At 45.2% G+C, this 14,899-nt stretch overlaps 1 protein-coding gene, 1 non-coding gene and 1 pseudogene across 2 annotated transcripts; 2 read left to right on the forward strand and 1 right to left on the reverse strand.

Annotated features, from left to right (window-relative positions):
- Positions 1-325: 325 nt before the first annotated feature.
- Positions 326-2,824, reverse strand: LOC107276389 (ABC transporter A family member 7). The gene is made up of 7 exons (XM_066308051.1): positions 2,586-2,824; positions 2,167-2,276; positions 1,958-2,042; positions 1,286-1,414; positions 1,100-1,205; positions 897-985; positions 326-797 (listed from the first exon to the last, which is right to left on the reverse strand). Exons 1-7 carry the CDS (start codon positions 2,652-2,654, stop codon positions 543-545), a joined length of 843 nt encoding a protein of 280 aa, XP_066164148.1. The 5' UTR covers positions 2,655-2,824; the 3' UTR covers positions 326-542.
- A 7,593-nt stretch (positions 2,825-10,417) lies between these two features.
- LOC112938015 (small nucleolar RNA Z247) lies at positions 10,418-10,556 on the forward strand. The gene has a single exon (XR_003241063.1). It is a non-coding gene; the product is annotated as a small nucleolar RNA Z247 (small nucleolar RNA).
- Positions 10,557-13,380: 2,824 nt separating this feature from the next.
- Positions 13,381-14,632, forward strand: LOC112937839 (uncharacterized mitochondrial protein AtMg00810-like; annotated as a pseudogene).
- Positions 14,633-14,899: the final 267 nt, after the last annotated feature.

The following is a 14,899-nucleotide window of genomic DNA, read 5'->3' on the forward strand; positions in this document are numbered from 1 at the left end:
AAAATGAGCCAAAGAGCCTTCCAACATAAAAAGCTCTCCACAATAACGGCGGTGACAAAAATCAAGGAGGAAGTCAAGGCCTGAGCTTTAGCAAGAGCAAAACGTCTCTCAGAATTAGGGGTAGTATTAATGGGTCCTTTCACAACCCACTTCAGCCTTTAAATATTTTTAGCTAAAAAATGTACTCCCTCCGTCCCAAAATATAGCAATTTTTAGATGGATGGAATATGTTATAGTACTACGATATGTCCCATCTACCTAAAAGTTATTATATTTTGGGACGGAGGGAGTCCTAAATTTCAGTCTAACTCTTTTTGAACCCAGCCATTACATTTTTCCACCCCTGCTCATAGCTCATCCTTGGTTTTACTTTTAGTGCGGTTCTCGTTTTTACTTATACAAAATTTTTACTCCTACTTTATTCAATGAAATTGGGACATTTAGTACTGGTTGTCTGGTTCGTTAAAAAAACAAGAAGTTCCCCAACCAAGAGATGAACAATTCTTTATGGTTACTGATCAGGCCACGAGGATGATGTATTGTCACTCTCCCTGGCAACTCTGATGAAGACATCCTCCAGCGTTCGTTGTGTCAGCCAAGCCCCAGGCAAGAACGTTCATCCTGCGCTTTGCATGCTCCATGGGCTTCGCCATCTCGAACTTCTGCGTCCCGGAGATGTGGTACACAATGTTCATGGTAGGGGAGATGGACTGGACCAGTCTCCTCATCTCCTCCTCCGCCTCGCCCGTCGCGGTTGTTACTGTGAGGACATATGAGCCTCCATATTTTGCTTTCAGCTGAAAAGGCAAGATTATGGGGGTTCAAGTTACTAAGTTAGCATTTGGAATCAATGGCCACATATGAAAAATGTGATCAGTTTACATGTGTAGATGTACCTCTTTAGAGTTCCCGATGCATTGCAAGCTACCGTTTGCGATAATTCCTATCCGATCGCATAGAAATTCAGCTTCTTCCATCGAATGCGCTGGAATAGGTGAAAGTATGATGTGATAATATGATGTGGTGCAAAAGATTTCCATGGTGATTAACTGGACTAAGGTTATACTGTTGTATCAGAGTTGAAAGCAAAGTGCAGTACTTGTGAGAATTATGGCCCTGTCCTGCTTGGCAGACTTGACAGCATTCCATAAGTCTTTCCTTGATGCTGGGTCCAACCCTGAGCTTGGTTCATCCATATAAACTACCTGCAGAATGTTCAAAATGCATGATTTATACATGCAAGAATGTTCAAAATTTCCCTGAATTTGACATATATGAATTGTACCTTAGGGTCACCAATTAGAGAGATTGCAACGCTGAGACGACGTTTCATGCCACCACTGTATTTGCTTACAAGCTTATCGGCAATGCCACCAGCAAACAGGCGCACATTTTTCAAAGATTTCTCAATGGCCTAAAAAAATAAGAAATAGGAGATCTTAGATGATTGCTTCAGAACTTGTATTTATAATAATTTCTCGTGAAATCATAATCACATAAGAACAGAATAACCACTGGGAAAATGTTTGTTGAACTAGTATTATAATAATCTGTGCTAAAGTGCCTTGGAGGATAATGTGTCTTGGATCTTATATGCAGATGATAAGTTCATCTTTCACTTGTAAATAGTGTTTGAAGTCGAATCCATCATGTTCATCCATGGAAAAGAAATCACCATATATTACTTCCTCCGACATTATTGACTTTATTGGGTCAAACTTTTAAAACTTTGACTATCAATAGCTCTCAAGATATTTAGTTTGAAAACGTAAAAATCATATGGGTAGAATTTTACTTATTATTGCTTTTACAATATTATAATTTTGTTAGATATTATCGTTATATTCTAATAGAAAAATAGTAGCTAAAGTTTTGCACTAAGACTGGATAAAATCAATAAAATTATATATTTAAATACAGAGATAGTACGATTATTTATCAAATGGTCACATATTACCTGAGATAATGGTGCACCCTGCAAATTCTTAAGTCTACCATAGAACAACAAATGCTCACGACCATTCAGTGTTTCCCATAGCAAGCTGCAACAAGAAAAAAAAAGAAGGGGAAAAGTTAATTAAAGTTCACCAATACTAAATTGATTTAAAGGCTGTCCTAAACTAAACAAAACTGTAATTCAGAAACATCAGAGTGAGCTTAGATTACTCGTGCTGTGGACAAACACCGATTCCTGCATAAATCTTGTTCATCTCGAATTGTATGTCCATTCCTTCAATGTACGCCGTGCCAGACGTAGGTTTAGTAAATCCAGTCAACTGTTGTCAGGATAAGAATTAACCCCCTTAAATCCAATAATGTCATGTGACCAAATGAAACATCAGTTATATTTGTAAGTGATCTATATAGGGATCATTTGTGATAAACAGAAAATGTGGATCATTTCTTACTACCTAGACATGTTTCAGATTTTTAGAAATGTATATGCCTGTTCCTGGCCTTGAAAGTGGCCTGTACTTGGGAAGAGGAATTGTGCAAAAAATGGTTTACATACTAGAGATTTATGGTTATCTAAATATATTATTTATTTCTTTTATTATTAAGATCTAAAATTAAATCATACTTACCATGTTAATGAGAGTGGTTTTTCCTGCGCCATTTGGTCCAAGAACACCAAAACATTGCCCACGTGGCATAGAAAGAGATAGCCCTCTGACAGCAATTTTTTTTGCATTCCCATCTTTTCCATGGTACACTTTCTTAAGGTTGTCACAGATGACCGAGTAGCTATTCTTTGATTCTTGTAAGATCTGTTAACCCGTTTCTCTCTGAGAAATCATTATATAACTAAATTAATACTCATGATGCTCTGTGCAAATACATACATGCAGGACTAATTTCAACATATTATGCTTGTCTAAACTATCTTATGTATTTGTATTCCATACAGCATTAAAGTTTGGTAGAAGGAAAAAAGGAAGGTAAAAATAAGATAAAGTAAGACTCCAAGTATCCAAGCTAACTTTTGACGTGCCATACTATAAAGGATAAACTGACATATAAGCTGTTTCTGGCCTATGATTAGAAAGCTTAACATAAATGGTCAGAAAGACCAGGAGTCTTACCGGCTAGCACCACAAGTTGGTGGGCTAGTCGGTCTTGGTTCGAGACTTACCCCTGCCTAATACCATCAATATGAATATCCTTCTTTTCATATCCAGCTTTTTCTTTAGAAATTACAGGAATATATAGAGATGAACAAACGGTGCGGCGCAGGCGGTGGGCGGCGGCGCGCTTGGGCCAAGAGAAAGGAGAGCGAGGGGAGCGAGGAGGCCGCAGAAAGAGGAAGATGAAGGGGAAAAGGAGAGAGAAGAGGGGAGAGGAAGGAGAAAGGATGAAGATGATGACATGTGGGGCCCACATGTCGGTGGGTCCCACTATTTTTTTTAGTGTGGATTACATGTTGGTCCCACGTATTTTTGTTTTTGTTTTTTATTCTAAAATGCCACATAAGTGACATGTCAACGACACGTAGGACGGAGACCGGGTCAACACTGCCACGTAAGCACCACGTAAGCCAAAACCACTTCCAAAACCACCTGGGATACATGTTGCACCGGTTTTGATAGTTGGAGGAGTCAATATATCCGGTTTTGTGGTTGGAGGTCATGAATCATACTCGTATTGTAGTTTTTTTTTTAAATTCTCACAGCTAGCTTTATTCATTCGAGAATATAGTTACATCATTAACAAGAAGTTGCGGAATGAAGGCAGGGGGATCATCTATCCAAACAAAAGAATTTTTGCCTATCAAAGCTTGCCTAGCTAGCTCATGAGCCACAACATTACTATCTCTAATACAATGACTAATGGAGATAGAAAGAAAATCTTTCTAGTACTGGGAGCATTCATCATAAATCGCAACTGCTGCCGTGGCAGAAAAACCTCCCTCTTGCATTGTTGTGACGACTTCCATGCAATCCGATTGGAATTCCACACGACTACAACCGATTTGTTGTGCCAATAATAATCCATCTCTTAAAGCTGCTGCTTCAGCCATGGTTGCATCCACCACATGAGGAATATAACTATGTGAAGCAGCAATAAACCCACCCGCAGAGTCTCTAATGACCGCTCCCGTGCTACCAGCTCCTTTAGTTTCATCAAAGCCCGCGTCGACATTGATCCTTCAGGAGGTTTCCTCCACCTCTTGTTAATCTCAGTGGTTTTCTTTGACACCAGTTTATAATTTGTTGTGATTGCTACGATGGACAACGCCGATCGTGGTGGTGACTGAATTTCCTCTCCATGAACACTCTGTCTCCGTTGCCACCATATATACCAGCACCCTGTCAAGATAATGTCCGCTAGACCAATATTGTTCCAATGCATAGCTCTCCCTCCCATTCTGATGGCTTCTTGAAGCACGAAGCGCTTCAATCTCCTGCTCAATCCCAAGAGAGCTCCAAACCTGTCTAGCACGAGAGCAGGCAAACAAAGCATGTCTCACGTCCTCAGCTTCTGTTTTGCACATAATATGCTTGTTTGCCAACGTAACGAAGCAAGGAATGCAACCATGAAGCACGCGCCATCCAAAAATTTTGATTTTGCTCGGTATCGATAGCCTCCAAAGCTGTCTCCATACTGATGCTGCCAGGGGGGGCAGTTGCCCCGGGTTGCTGGATAAAGCTCCTAAAGCTGTGACTCCATTGACAGTGATAGGCAGATTTGACTGAGAACAAACCGTTTCGGTTGAGGTGCCAAGCGATCAGATCCTCCCGCTGAGGAGCAATCGGGATTTGGAGGATTCGGTTCGCATCCACAGACCAGAAAAGTGATCTTATCAAAGCTTCATCCCATCGACCATCAACTGGATTAATAACTAGAATATTACCTCTCGGAGTCAATACTTTCATGTTGGGGCTGCTTGGGATCCAGTTATCGTCCCAAATATTTATCTGTGTGCCATCTCCCACTCGCCATATAAATCCCTTTTTGAAGCAATCTAAGCCGGCTAACACACTTTGCCATGTAAATGAGCTCCCACTTCTCATCTTGGCCTGGAGCAATTTCCCATCAGGGTAGTATTTTGCTCTCAAAATCCTTGCGCAGAGAGAATTTAGCTCACATAAGAGTCTCCAAACTTGTTTTGCGAGCAAAGCCAAATTGAAACTGTGGAAGTCCCTAAAACCCATGCCACCTTTACCCTTCGGTACACAGAGTTTCCACCAAGCTTGCCAATGAATCCTTCTTTTTTCATCGTCGTCACCCCACCAATAATGTGATATAGCATCTGTCATCCCTTTGCAGATTTTTTTGGGGATTTTAAACACCATCATCGCATAAGTTGGCACGGCTTGGGCAATGGATTTGATTAAAACCTCCTTACCACCCATGCTTAACAATTTCTCCTTCCATCCACTAACTCTCTGAACAATTCTATCAATAAGATGTCGAAAACAATCGCTTCTATCTGCTCCCACTAAAGAAGGCAGACCCAAGTATTTATCATTGAGAGACTCAGTCATAATATTCAAAGATTCACATACCTCCAACTTCATATCCGGCTTTGTATTCCTAGAGAAGAAAATACTAGATTTGCTTGCACTTAAGAATTGACCTGAGTTCTGCAATATCTGTCTAATAAGTTCCTCAGGCAGTCCGCATTCTTTTTATCAGCATGCATAAGAATTAAGGAGTCATCAGCAAATGAAAGATGGGAAACCATTGGGGCATCTCTGCATACTCTAATCCCTTCCAATGCTCCATTCTCCTCCACTTGTTGGATCATACTTGATAGGCCTTCTGCAACAAAGAGAAATAGGTAAGGGGATAGGGGATCCCCTTGCCTGATTCCTCTTGTAGGTGTAAAAGTTTCTGTTTCCATTGAATTAAACCGAGCAGTATATCTTACAGAAGTCACACAGGACATAATAAGAGACACCCACCTATCATCAAAACCCAATTTTAACATAATCTTTTCCAAGAAAACCCATTCAACTCTGTCATACGCCTTATGCACATCCAATTTAATCGCACATAACCCCCTTTTCCCTTGTTTCCTCTTGATAGTATGAATACATTCATACGCAATCAGAATATTATCTGTAATTAATCTACCTGGAACAAAAGCACTGATCACTTATAACCTCAGGAAGGATGCTCTTCATCCTGCGAGAGAGCATTTTTGAAATAACTTTATACACCACATTGCAAAGACTGATAGGGCGGAATTGAGCCACCATATCTGGGTTAGACACCTTTGGTATCATAATAATAGTGGTATCATTCCAGCCCTCAGGAATTGTTGCAGTATTTACCGCTGTTAAAACTTCCTTTATCAGATCATCTCCTAGCATTGACCAAAACCGTTTAAAGAAAATGGCGTGCAAACCGTCTGGCCCGGGAGCTTTCAGATCTCCAATATCAAAAAGTGCCTTTTTGACCTCTTCAGCTGTAAATGGAGCTAAAAGGCTCCGATTCATTTCAGGCGTGACCTTGACCTTAACTGAATCCAAAACTGATTCATCAAGCTCCTGCATTTCAGACTGAAACAGATGGGAAAAATAATTTTGCACCATAGAACACATAGTGTCGCTATTCTCTTGTCTCACCCCCTGTTCATCAACCAACCCAGTAATCATGTTTCTTTTCCTTCGACTAGAGGCAAATTGTTGAAAAAATTTGGTATTTCGGTCAACATGCTTTAGCCAATTTGCACGGGCGCGCTGTAACCAAATCAGTTCCTCCTGCTCCATTAGGAGTTCCAGGCGGATCAACAACTCCTTTTGGGCAGCGATGCTATCATCAGTGAGGGGCCCCTTCTAATCTCTTCAAGTTTTTTTTGCAGCTTTTTTATTTGATTAACAGGTCCCTTCAACACCTTTTTATCCCAGACGTGGAGCTCTTCATGTACTTGCTTGGTTTTTTGCGAGAAATTTGGCACATCTCCTCTGGCCGCAGCACTACCGTCTCTTCCTTGAGCCAACGTGCTTCGAAGCATTTAGGACCTCGCCTTGTATTGGCATCAGAATCTGCCCGCACAACAGTTTCAACAATCAGCGGACTATGGTCCGAATTGAGCATACCACCATTCTCCAGTCGTGCAGTAGGGAAAAGAGCATTCCACTGCGCGTTTGAGACACCTCGATCAAGCCTTTCTCTTATTCTCCCCCTTTGCCAAGTAAAAATGTCACCACTATAGCCCATATCCGAGAGAGCACAATCAGCCAAAGAATCACTAAAAGCTTGCAAAAGACGTTGTTCTCTCGGTCTCCCTCCCTCCTTCTCATGATGGAAAAGAATCTCATTGAAATCTCCTAACTCCATCCATGGCCTATCCATCATCCCATGAAGATATCTCAAGGCCTCCCATGTTTTGCCTTTGTGCTCCCAACGCGACTCACCATAAATTCCAGTAAGTCTCCATTCCCTTCCATCATCAACAATTACATCAATGAAATATTCAGAGACATCTTGCACATAACATAAGCAGTCCACCACTTGGCCCGTCACTCTCGAAAATGCTGAGATGGTCAAAATTTCTGCCTTAGCTGTTCCCAAATGTGTTTCAGACAGGAACAACACATCGGGTCTCTCACGCCTCTGTAAATCCAGAAGCGCTCGCACTGCCCGCCGCAGTTCCATGCTAGTATTTTCATTGTGCCCGGTCACTCTCCTCAAAGGAGAGCGCCGATTGTGCATTAGAGTTGTTTGTTGCAATCACGCCATCTTCACTTCTCCTCAAAGGGCTCATATTACTACCGAGTTGGGAAGAGTGTTCCAGCAAGTTGATTTGCTGAGCAACCTGACCTCATTAGTATCTCTTTTCCCGGACTCAGGGGCCAGGCCACCATCTTCCCCTAAGGCCAATAGCAGTGCGGGTAACACACATGCCGTAAAGAACCACACTTCACAGTGCACAATACATGTTTGTGGGTCCCACCCATGTTAGTAGGTCCCACCATCTCTCTTTTCACATTCATCTCTCCCTCTCTATCTCTATCCATTCTTCTCGCATGCCACTGACCAGGACGGCAAGCGGCAAGGGCGAGGACGGCGGGCAAGAAGGCACAGACGCCGGCGAGCTCGGACGCGGCCTCAACCTCCGGTGAGCTTCTCCGACGAGGACAGTGGCGGCGGCGCGGACCGAAGCGGCGTGGCAACGAGCTCCCCGGCGACACCGAGGTCGGCGACGCGGAGCGGAGAGCGTGGACGACGACGAGGCCCTCCCTCACTCGGCTCCACGGCGGCGCACGACGGCGAACCGCCCGCCCCCTCCTCTCCTTGTCGGGCCGGACGGCAGTGACCTCGACGGTGGGACGGCTGCGCGCATGGCGAGGTAGCGGGTCCTGTGGCGGCGGCGTCCTCGGGGCCGAGTGGCGCCGGCTGTCCCCTCCTCCCTCCGCCGGCGCCGACTCCCCTAATCCCGAAGCGGAAGAAGCCGGCGAGGGTGGCAGTGGCGCCGAACGATGCCGGGGACGCGGCGGACGGGAAGCCCCGGGGCGAGGACGGCGGGCAAGAAGGCATGGACGCCGGCGTGGCGGCGCCTCTCATCGTTGGGGCCGGAGGCCACAGACGCCGGCGCCTCCCTCCCCCTACCCCGCTCCGCAGCAACGGGCTCTCGGTGGGGTCTTCCTCGCGGAGGTCGCCGCGCGACCTCGTCTTCCTCGCGGACGACGAGCGGCGGCACGGTCGTCGTCGACCGGAGCCACGCGACCTTGTCTTCCTCTCAAAGCCGGGTGGAGCGGCGGCCCGAGCGGCGACGGCGACGACGCTGGGCTGAGCGGCCAGATCCGGCCTAGGCCCACTGGATCAAGGCGACGACGGCGAGGTCGGACGCGGCATCGACCTCGAGCTCCTCTCCTTCTCCGCGCTTTCCCCATCGAGCCGGCGAGCTTCTCCGACGAGGACGGTGGCGGCGGCACGGATCGAAGCGGCGCAGCGACGAGCTCCCCGGCGACATCGAGGTCAGTGACGCGGAGCGGGAGACGGCAACGAGGTCGACGCTGGAGAGGGCGCGAGGGGACGACGAGTTGGAGGCACGCCCTCCACAGCGCGAGCTCTAGGCGTTCCCTCTGCCTCGCGCGAGCGAGGAATCGCGTTTCCTTGCTTGGGAGCGAGCGGCTCAACAAGGACGTGGTGCTACGCGACACGTCGGCGAAATTCCTAGCTAGCACAACAAGGCAACGCTCTACCTAGGAGCACTGTGAAGGGCCTAAGGGATGGTTAAGGGGGTTAAATATACTTTTTCCTAAAAAGGATAGGAGCGAGACAGACGGCGCTGGGGGACGAGGCTTGTTGGGCCGGCCTTAGCCCAGACTCACGACGCGGTTGTGCGCTTTCTAGGTGGACGGATGGATCTGCTCGACTGCTCTCTGCCGTCGTGAGGGCTGAAGTCAGACGTCACGAGCTGATTCCGCCTCCCCTCGCCCCTGCCATCTCAAGCGCCGCCGTTGTTTGCTCCATCCCTCCCACGCCAACCGCAGCGCAGCCGCTGCTGCCGTCGATTCCGACGCCCAGCCTTCGCCACCGGCACCCCTCCCCGCTGATCGCCTCCAGACCGACGCCGCCCCTCCCCACCGACCGCATCGCCCCCACCTCACCCTGGATCACGACGGGATCTCCTCCCCTTCCTCTCACCCGGTGCCAGACCGCCGTGGCTTCTCGCTGCTCTGCCTCTTCCTTGTGCCTCATCACCCTGGTGTTGAAAGGAAGAAGGTGTTAGAAGTAGTGATAGTTCAGAGATATGCATGCATGCATATGCAGGGAGTCCGGTGCATGTGATATGAATGAGATTGATTTGGTTGAGATAAAACCGGATCACAACAGATTTTGTTTCCTGATTGTAAGCCACGTTGGAGGCTATTTCCAACTGAGATCAATATATTCGTGCGGCCTCGACAAGAGGTGATAACGCTTCCTAAAAACCTTTTATGGTATCAGAGCCCGAAATCGCCAGAATCAGATCGCATCTGTTATGGCGAGTTCCTCCATCAGCGCCGGCAATCCCTTCTCTGGCCATGCCGTCCCTAAGAAGCTAACCAGGACGAATTTCCTTTTATGGAAAGGGCAAATCCTCCCGGTGATCCGCGGTGCGCGTTTGGAAGGTTACCTCACAGGTGCAACACAAGCCCCGTCGGCTGTGATTGACGCCAAGGAAGGAGAAGCCACTGTCAAGAAATCCAATCCGGCATTTGAAACCTGGATTGCGGCAGATCAGCAGGTGTTGGGGTTTCTTCTCTCAACCCTATCCAAGGAAATTTTGACTCAAGTCATCCACATGGAAACTGCGGCTCAAGTTTGGAAGGCAATCAACGAGATGCTGTCCTCCCAGTCGCGTGCGCGGTCTCTGAACACGCGCCTGGCGCTAGCGACGACCCAGAAGGTCGATCTCAGCGTCTCGGACTACATCAACAAAATGAAGATCCTCGCCGACGAGATGACGTCCGCCGGCAAGCCAATGGATGATGAGGAATTGATGTCCTACATCCTTGCCGGTCTTGATGATGATTGGGAACCAGTGGTGTCTTCCCTCGTCGGGAGACCAGATGCAGTTTCCTTCTCCGAGTTCTACTCTCAACTTCTGAGCTTCGAATCAAGGCAGAAACTTCGCCATGCAGCAGCGCATCAGTCCTCCGCCAACAGCGCCAAATGTGGTGGTGGAAGGGGCGGCTACACCCCCTTCAACCGCGGCGGACACAGCGGCAACAATGGTGGGCGCGGCAACAGCAACAATGGCGGGCGTGGTGGTGGTCGCGGCAACAACAATGGAGGCCGTGGCGGCAAACCGCGCCCTGTTTGTCAGCTCTGTGGAAAAACGGGGCACGTCGTCGCTGACTGTTTGTATAGGTATGATGAGAACTTTGTTTCTGATAATAAGATGGCAGCTGCAGCCTCCTATGGTGTGGACACAAATTGGTATGTTGACACCGGAGCTACGGATCACATAACTAGAGAGTTGGACAAATTGACGACCCGGGAGAAGTACAATGGGAAGGATCAAATCTACATGGCAAGTGGTGCAGGTATGGACATTAAACATATTGGCCATTCCGTTATTCATACCCCTACTCGCAATTTATATCTTAAGAATATTTTACATGTTCCTAAGGCCAAGAAAAATCTCCTTTCTGCACGTCGTTTAGCCCTTGATAATCATGCCTTTGTTGAAGTTCACTCTCGTTTCTTTGCCATTAAGGATCAGGTCACGAGGAATCTTCTTCTTAGAGGGCCTTGCCGCAATGGTCTCTATCCCATTCCACAGTCGTCGCTATCTTCATCCAAGCAAGTTTTTGGAGCCATCAAACCCACTATTTCGAAGTGGCATAGTCGTTTGGGTCATCCATCTTTGTCTATCGTTCAAAAAGTTGTGAACAATAATAATCTCCCATGTTTAGGAGATATTAATGAATTAGGTGTGTGTGATGCTTGTCAAAGGGGTAAGAGTCATCAACTCCCCTATCCTAAGTCTTTCAGTGTGTCCAATAATCCTTTAGAGCTTGTGTTTTCTGATGTTTGGGGTCCTGCCCCTGACTCTGTTGGTGGCAGAAAATATTATGTCAGTTTCATAGATGATTTCAGCAAGTTTACTTGGATCTATTTGCTTAAGAAAAAATCTGAGGTTATTCATAAGTTTCATGAGTTCCAACAACTTGTTGAGAGGATGTTTAATCGCAAAATTATTGCTATGCAATCTGACTGGGGGGGAGAATATGAAAAACTTCATTCCTTTTTTACTAAGATAGGAATTACTCATCATGTCTCATGTCCCCATGCTCACCAACAAAATGGCTCCGCAGAACGTAAACATAGACACATTGTGGAAGTTGGGCTTTCTTTACTTGCTCACGCTTCTATGCCTCTTAAATTTTGGGATGAGGCTTTTCTTGCAGCTACATATCTCATCAATCGCACACCTAGCAAAGTTATACAATACTCCACGCCTTTAGAGCGTCTCTTGCATCAAAAACCAAATTACTCCTCTTTGAGAACTTTTGGATGTGCTTGTTGGCCTAATCTTAGACCCTACAACACTCGCAAACTTCAGTTTCGCTCCAAGCAATGTGTGTTTCTTGGCTATAGCAATATTCATAAAGGATTCAAGTGTCTAGATGTTGCAACTGGCAGAGTTTATATTTCTAGAGATGTTGTTTTTTATGAAAATATTTTTCCTTTCTCTAATCTCCACTCCAATGCTGGAGTTAGGCTCAAATCTGAAATTTTACTCTTGCCCTCAACACTGTTGAATCCTGAAGTTGCTAGTAGGGGTATACAAGAAAATGGTTATATGTTTAATAGTCCTCCTGTTGAGTCTAATATTTTTGATGAGCAAGTATCTGAACAGGGAGAAGAAGGAGAGCAAAATTCATATGCTGCACATGATACAGAAAATCCTGATGATGGTGGCAATGATTTCTCTGTTGCTTCTGATGCTGAAAATAGTACTAAGGCTGTGTTTAGTTCAGCGCAAAGTTTGGATTTTGGTTGAAATTGGAGATGATGTGACTGAAAAGTTATGTGTGTATGACAGGTTGATGTGATGGAAAAAGACTAGAGTTTGGATCCAAACTTTGAATCTAAACACAGGCTAATGCAAGTGGTTCAGCTGAAAATAGTACTAATGCAGGTGGTTCAGAACCTGCAGCAAATACACACGGCGCAGAAAATGAAAACAGTGCTACTGCTGCTGGAAGTACCACAGCCGAACCTGCAAATGGCAGTGGTGGTGGCAAGTCTGCGAGTCGCAGTAGCAGCAGTACAGCAATAGGTAGCAGTGTTACTGCTAATCAGTCGGTTGATGACTCTGTGCAGGTACAACAGCAGCAAACTAGACCTACCACTAGGCTGCAGAGGGGGATACGTAAGGAGAAAGTCTATACCGATGGTACAGTGAGGTACAGTTTTCTTGCTTCCTCTAGTGAAGAGCCACAGAGTTTAAATGAAGCTTTAGCTGATTCTAATTGGAAACAAGCCATGGATACTGAATTTACAGCCTTGATTCATAATAAAACTTGGCATTTAGTTCCACCACAACATGGTAGGAATGTTACTGATTGTAAGTGGGTATATAAAATTAAAAGAAAAGCTGATGGTAGCCTGGATAGATATAAAGCTCGGCTGGTTGCAAAGGGTTTTAAACAGCGGTATGGTATTGACTATGAGGATACTTTTAGTCCGGTGGTTAAGGCTGCTACTATTAGAGCTATTTTGTCTATTGCTATATCTAGGGGTTGGTGCCTTCGACAACTTGATGTGCAGAATGCTTTTCAACATGGTTTGCTTGAAGAAGAGGTTTACATGAGATAACCGCCTGGATATGAGAATAAGAGTAAGTCTAGTTATGTTTGCAAGTTAGACAAGGCTTTATATGGACTGAAACATGCACTACGGGCATGGTATTCTAGACTAAGTAGTAAATGATGTGATCTTGGTTTTAAGTCATCAAAGGCTGACACTTCATTATTTTTCTATAGTAAAGGGAGTGTGACTATTTTTGTCCTTATATATGTGGATGACATAATTGTGGCTAGTTCAACTCAAGATGCAGCTGAAGCGTTGCTAAGAGATTTAAAACAAGATTTTGCCCTTAAAGATCTAGGTGATCTGCACTATTTTATGGGTATAGAGGTTAACAAGGTAAGCGATGGTATTTTGTTAACCCAAGAAAAGTATGCATCTGATCTGTTAAAAAGGGTAGGTATGTCAGGATGTAAACCTGTTGCCACACCTATGTCTACCTCAGAGAAGTTGTCAGCTCATAATGGTACTGAACTAGGAGAACATGATGCCACTAGATATAAGAGTATTGTTGGGGCTTTGCAGAACTTGACTTTGACTAGACCAGATATTTCTTTTGCAGTAAATAAGGTCTGTCAGTTTTTACATGCTCCTACTTTACAACATTGGATGGCAGTTAAGAGGATACTGAGATATGTTAAGTCCTCTGTTGATCTTGGCCTAAAGATTAACAGATCTTCTTCTACTCTTGTTAGTGCTTTTTCTGATGCAGATTGGGCAGGATCTGTAGATGACAGAAGATCTACAGGAGGTTTTTGCAGTATTTCTTGGATCAAATCTAGTGTCATGGAGTGCTAGGAAACAGGCTACAGTATCCAGGTCAAGTACTGAGGCTGAGTATAAAGCAGTAGCAAATGCTACAGCAGAGGTAATGTGGGTTCAAACTCTTAAAGAAATTGGAGTTCAAGTTCCTCCTATGGCAAGGTTATGGTGTGATAATTTGAGAGCTACATATTTGTCAGTCAATTCTGTGTTTCATGCTAGAACAAAACATATAGAAGTTGATTATCATTTTGTAAGAGAGAGAGTTGCTAGGAAGCAACTAGAGATAAAGTTTATAGCTTCAGGAGATCAAGTTGCAGATGGTTTTACTAAACCAATTACTGTTTAACAGCTTAGAGATTTTAGACACAATCTTAACTTAGATAAGTTATGATTGAGGGGGGCTGTTAGAAGTAGCGATAGTTTAGAGATATGCATGCATGCATATGCAGGGAGTCCGGTGCATGTGATATGAATGAGATTGATTTGGTTGAGATAAAACCGGATCACAACAGATTTTGTTTCCTGATTGTAAGCCACGTTGGAGGCTATTTCCAACTGAGATCAATATATTCGTGCGGCCTCGACAAGAGGTGATAATGCTTCCTAAAAACCTTTTAGAAGGAAGTAGCAAGCACCAGCGGCAGCGAAGTCGACGGTTGGGAGACCCTAAACCCTAGAACCAAGCTCCAGAATCGATCCCCTTTTGCCTACCGGTAATGGGCGACCCAGTTCTAGCCTACAGGTACGGACTCCTTCCTCCCTCTCTCCCAGACAATCACGACATCGATTTATTTATCCCATTGCTCCTGTTAACTTGGTGCGTTGTTTGATTCCCAGCACTTGTTTCAGAATGACGTGTGAAATTGCAAGTACAGAG

This window comes from Oryza sativa, chromosome 2 (assembly GCF_034140825.1).
Source record: "Oryza sativa Japonica Group chromosome 2, ASM3414082v1".
Lineage (NCBI taxonomy): Eukaryota > Viridiplantae > Streptophyta > Magnoliopsida > Poales > Poaceae > Oryza > Oryza sativa.

Excerpts from the sequence above, each read along its gene's own strand:
- LOC107276389 (XM_066308051.1), bottom strand. The coding sequence starts at position 2,654 with ATGCCACGTGGGCAATGTTTTGGTGTTCTTGGACCAAATGGCGCAGGA. Across the intron at positions 2,043-2,166 it reads GGTGTTTGTCCACAGCACGA|CTTGCTATGGGAAACACTGA; the intron begins GTAATCTAAGCT and ends TTCTTGTTGCAG. Across the intron at positions 1,415-1,957 it reads AGGGTGCACCATTATCTCAG|GCCATTGAGAAATCTTTGAA; the intron begins GTAATATGTGAC and ends TTATTTTTTTAG.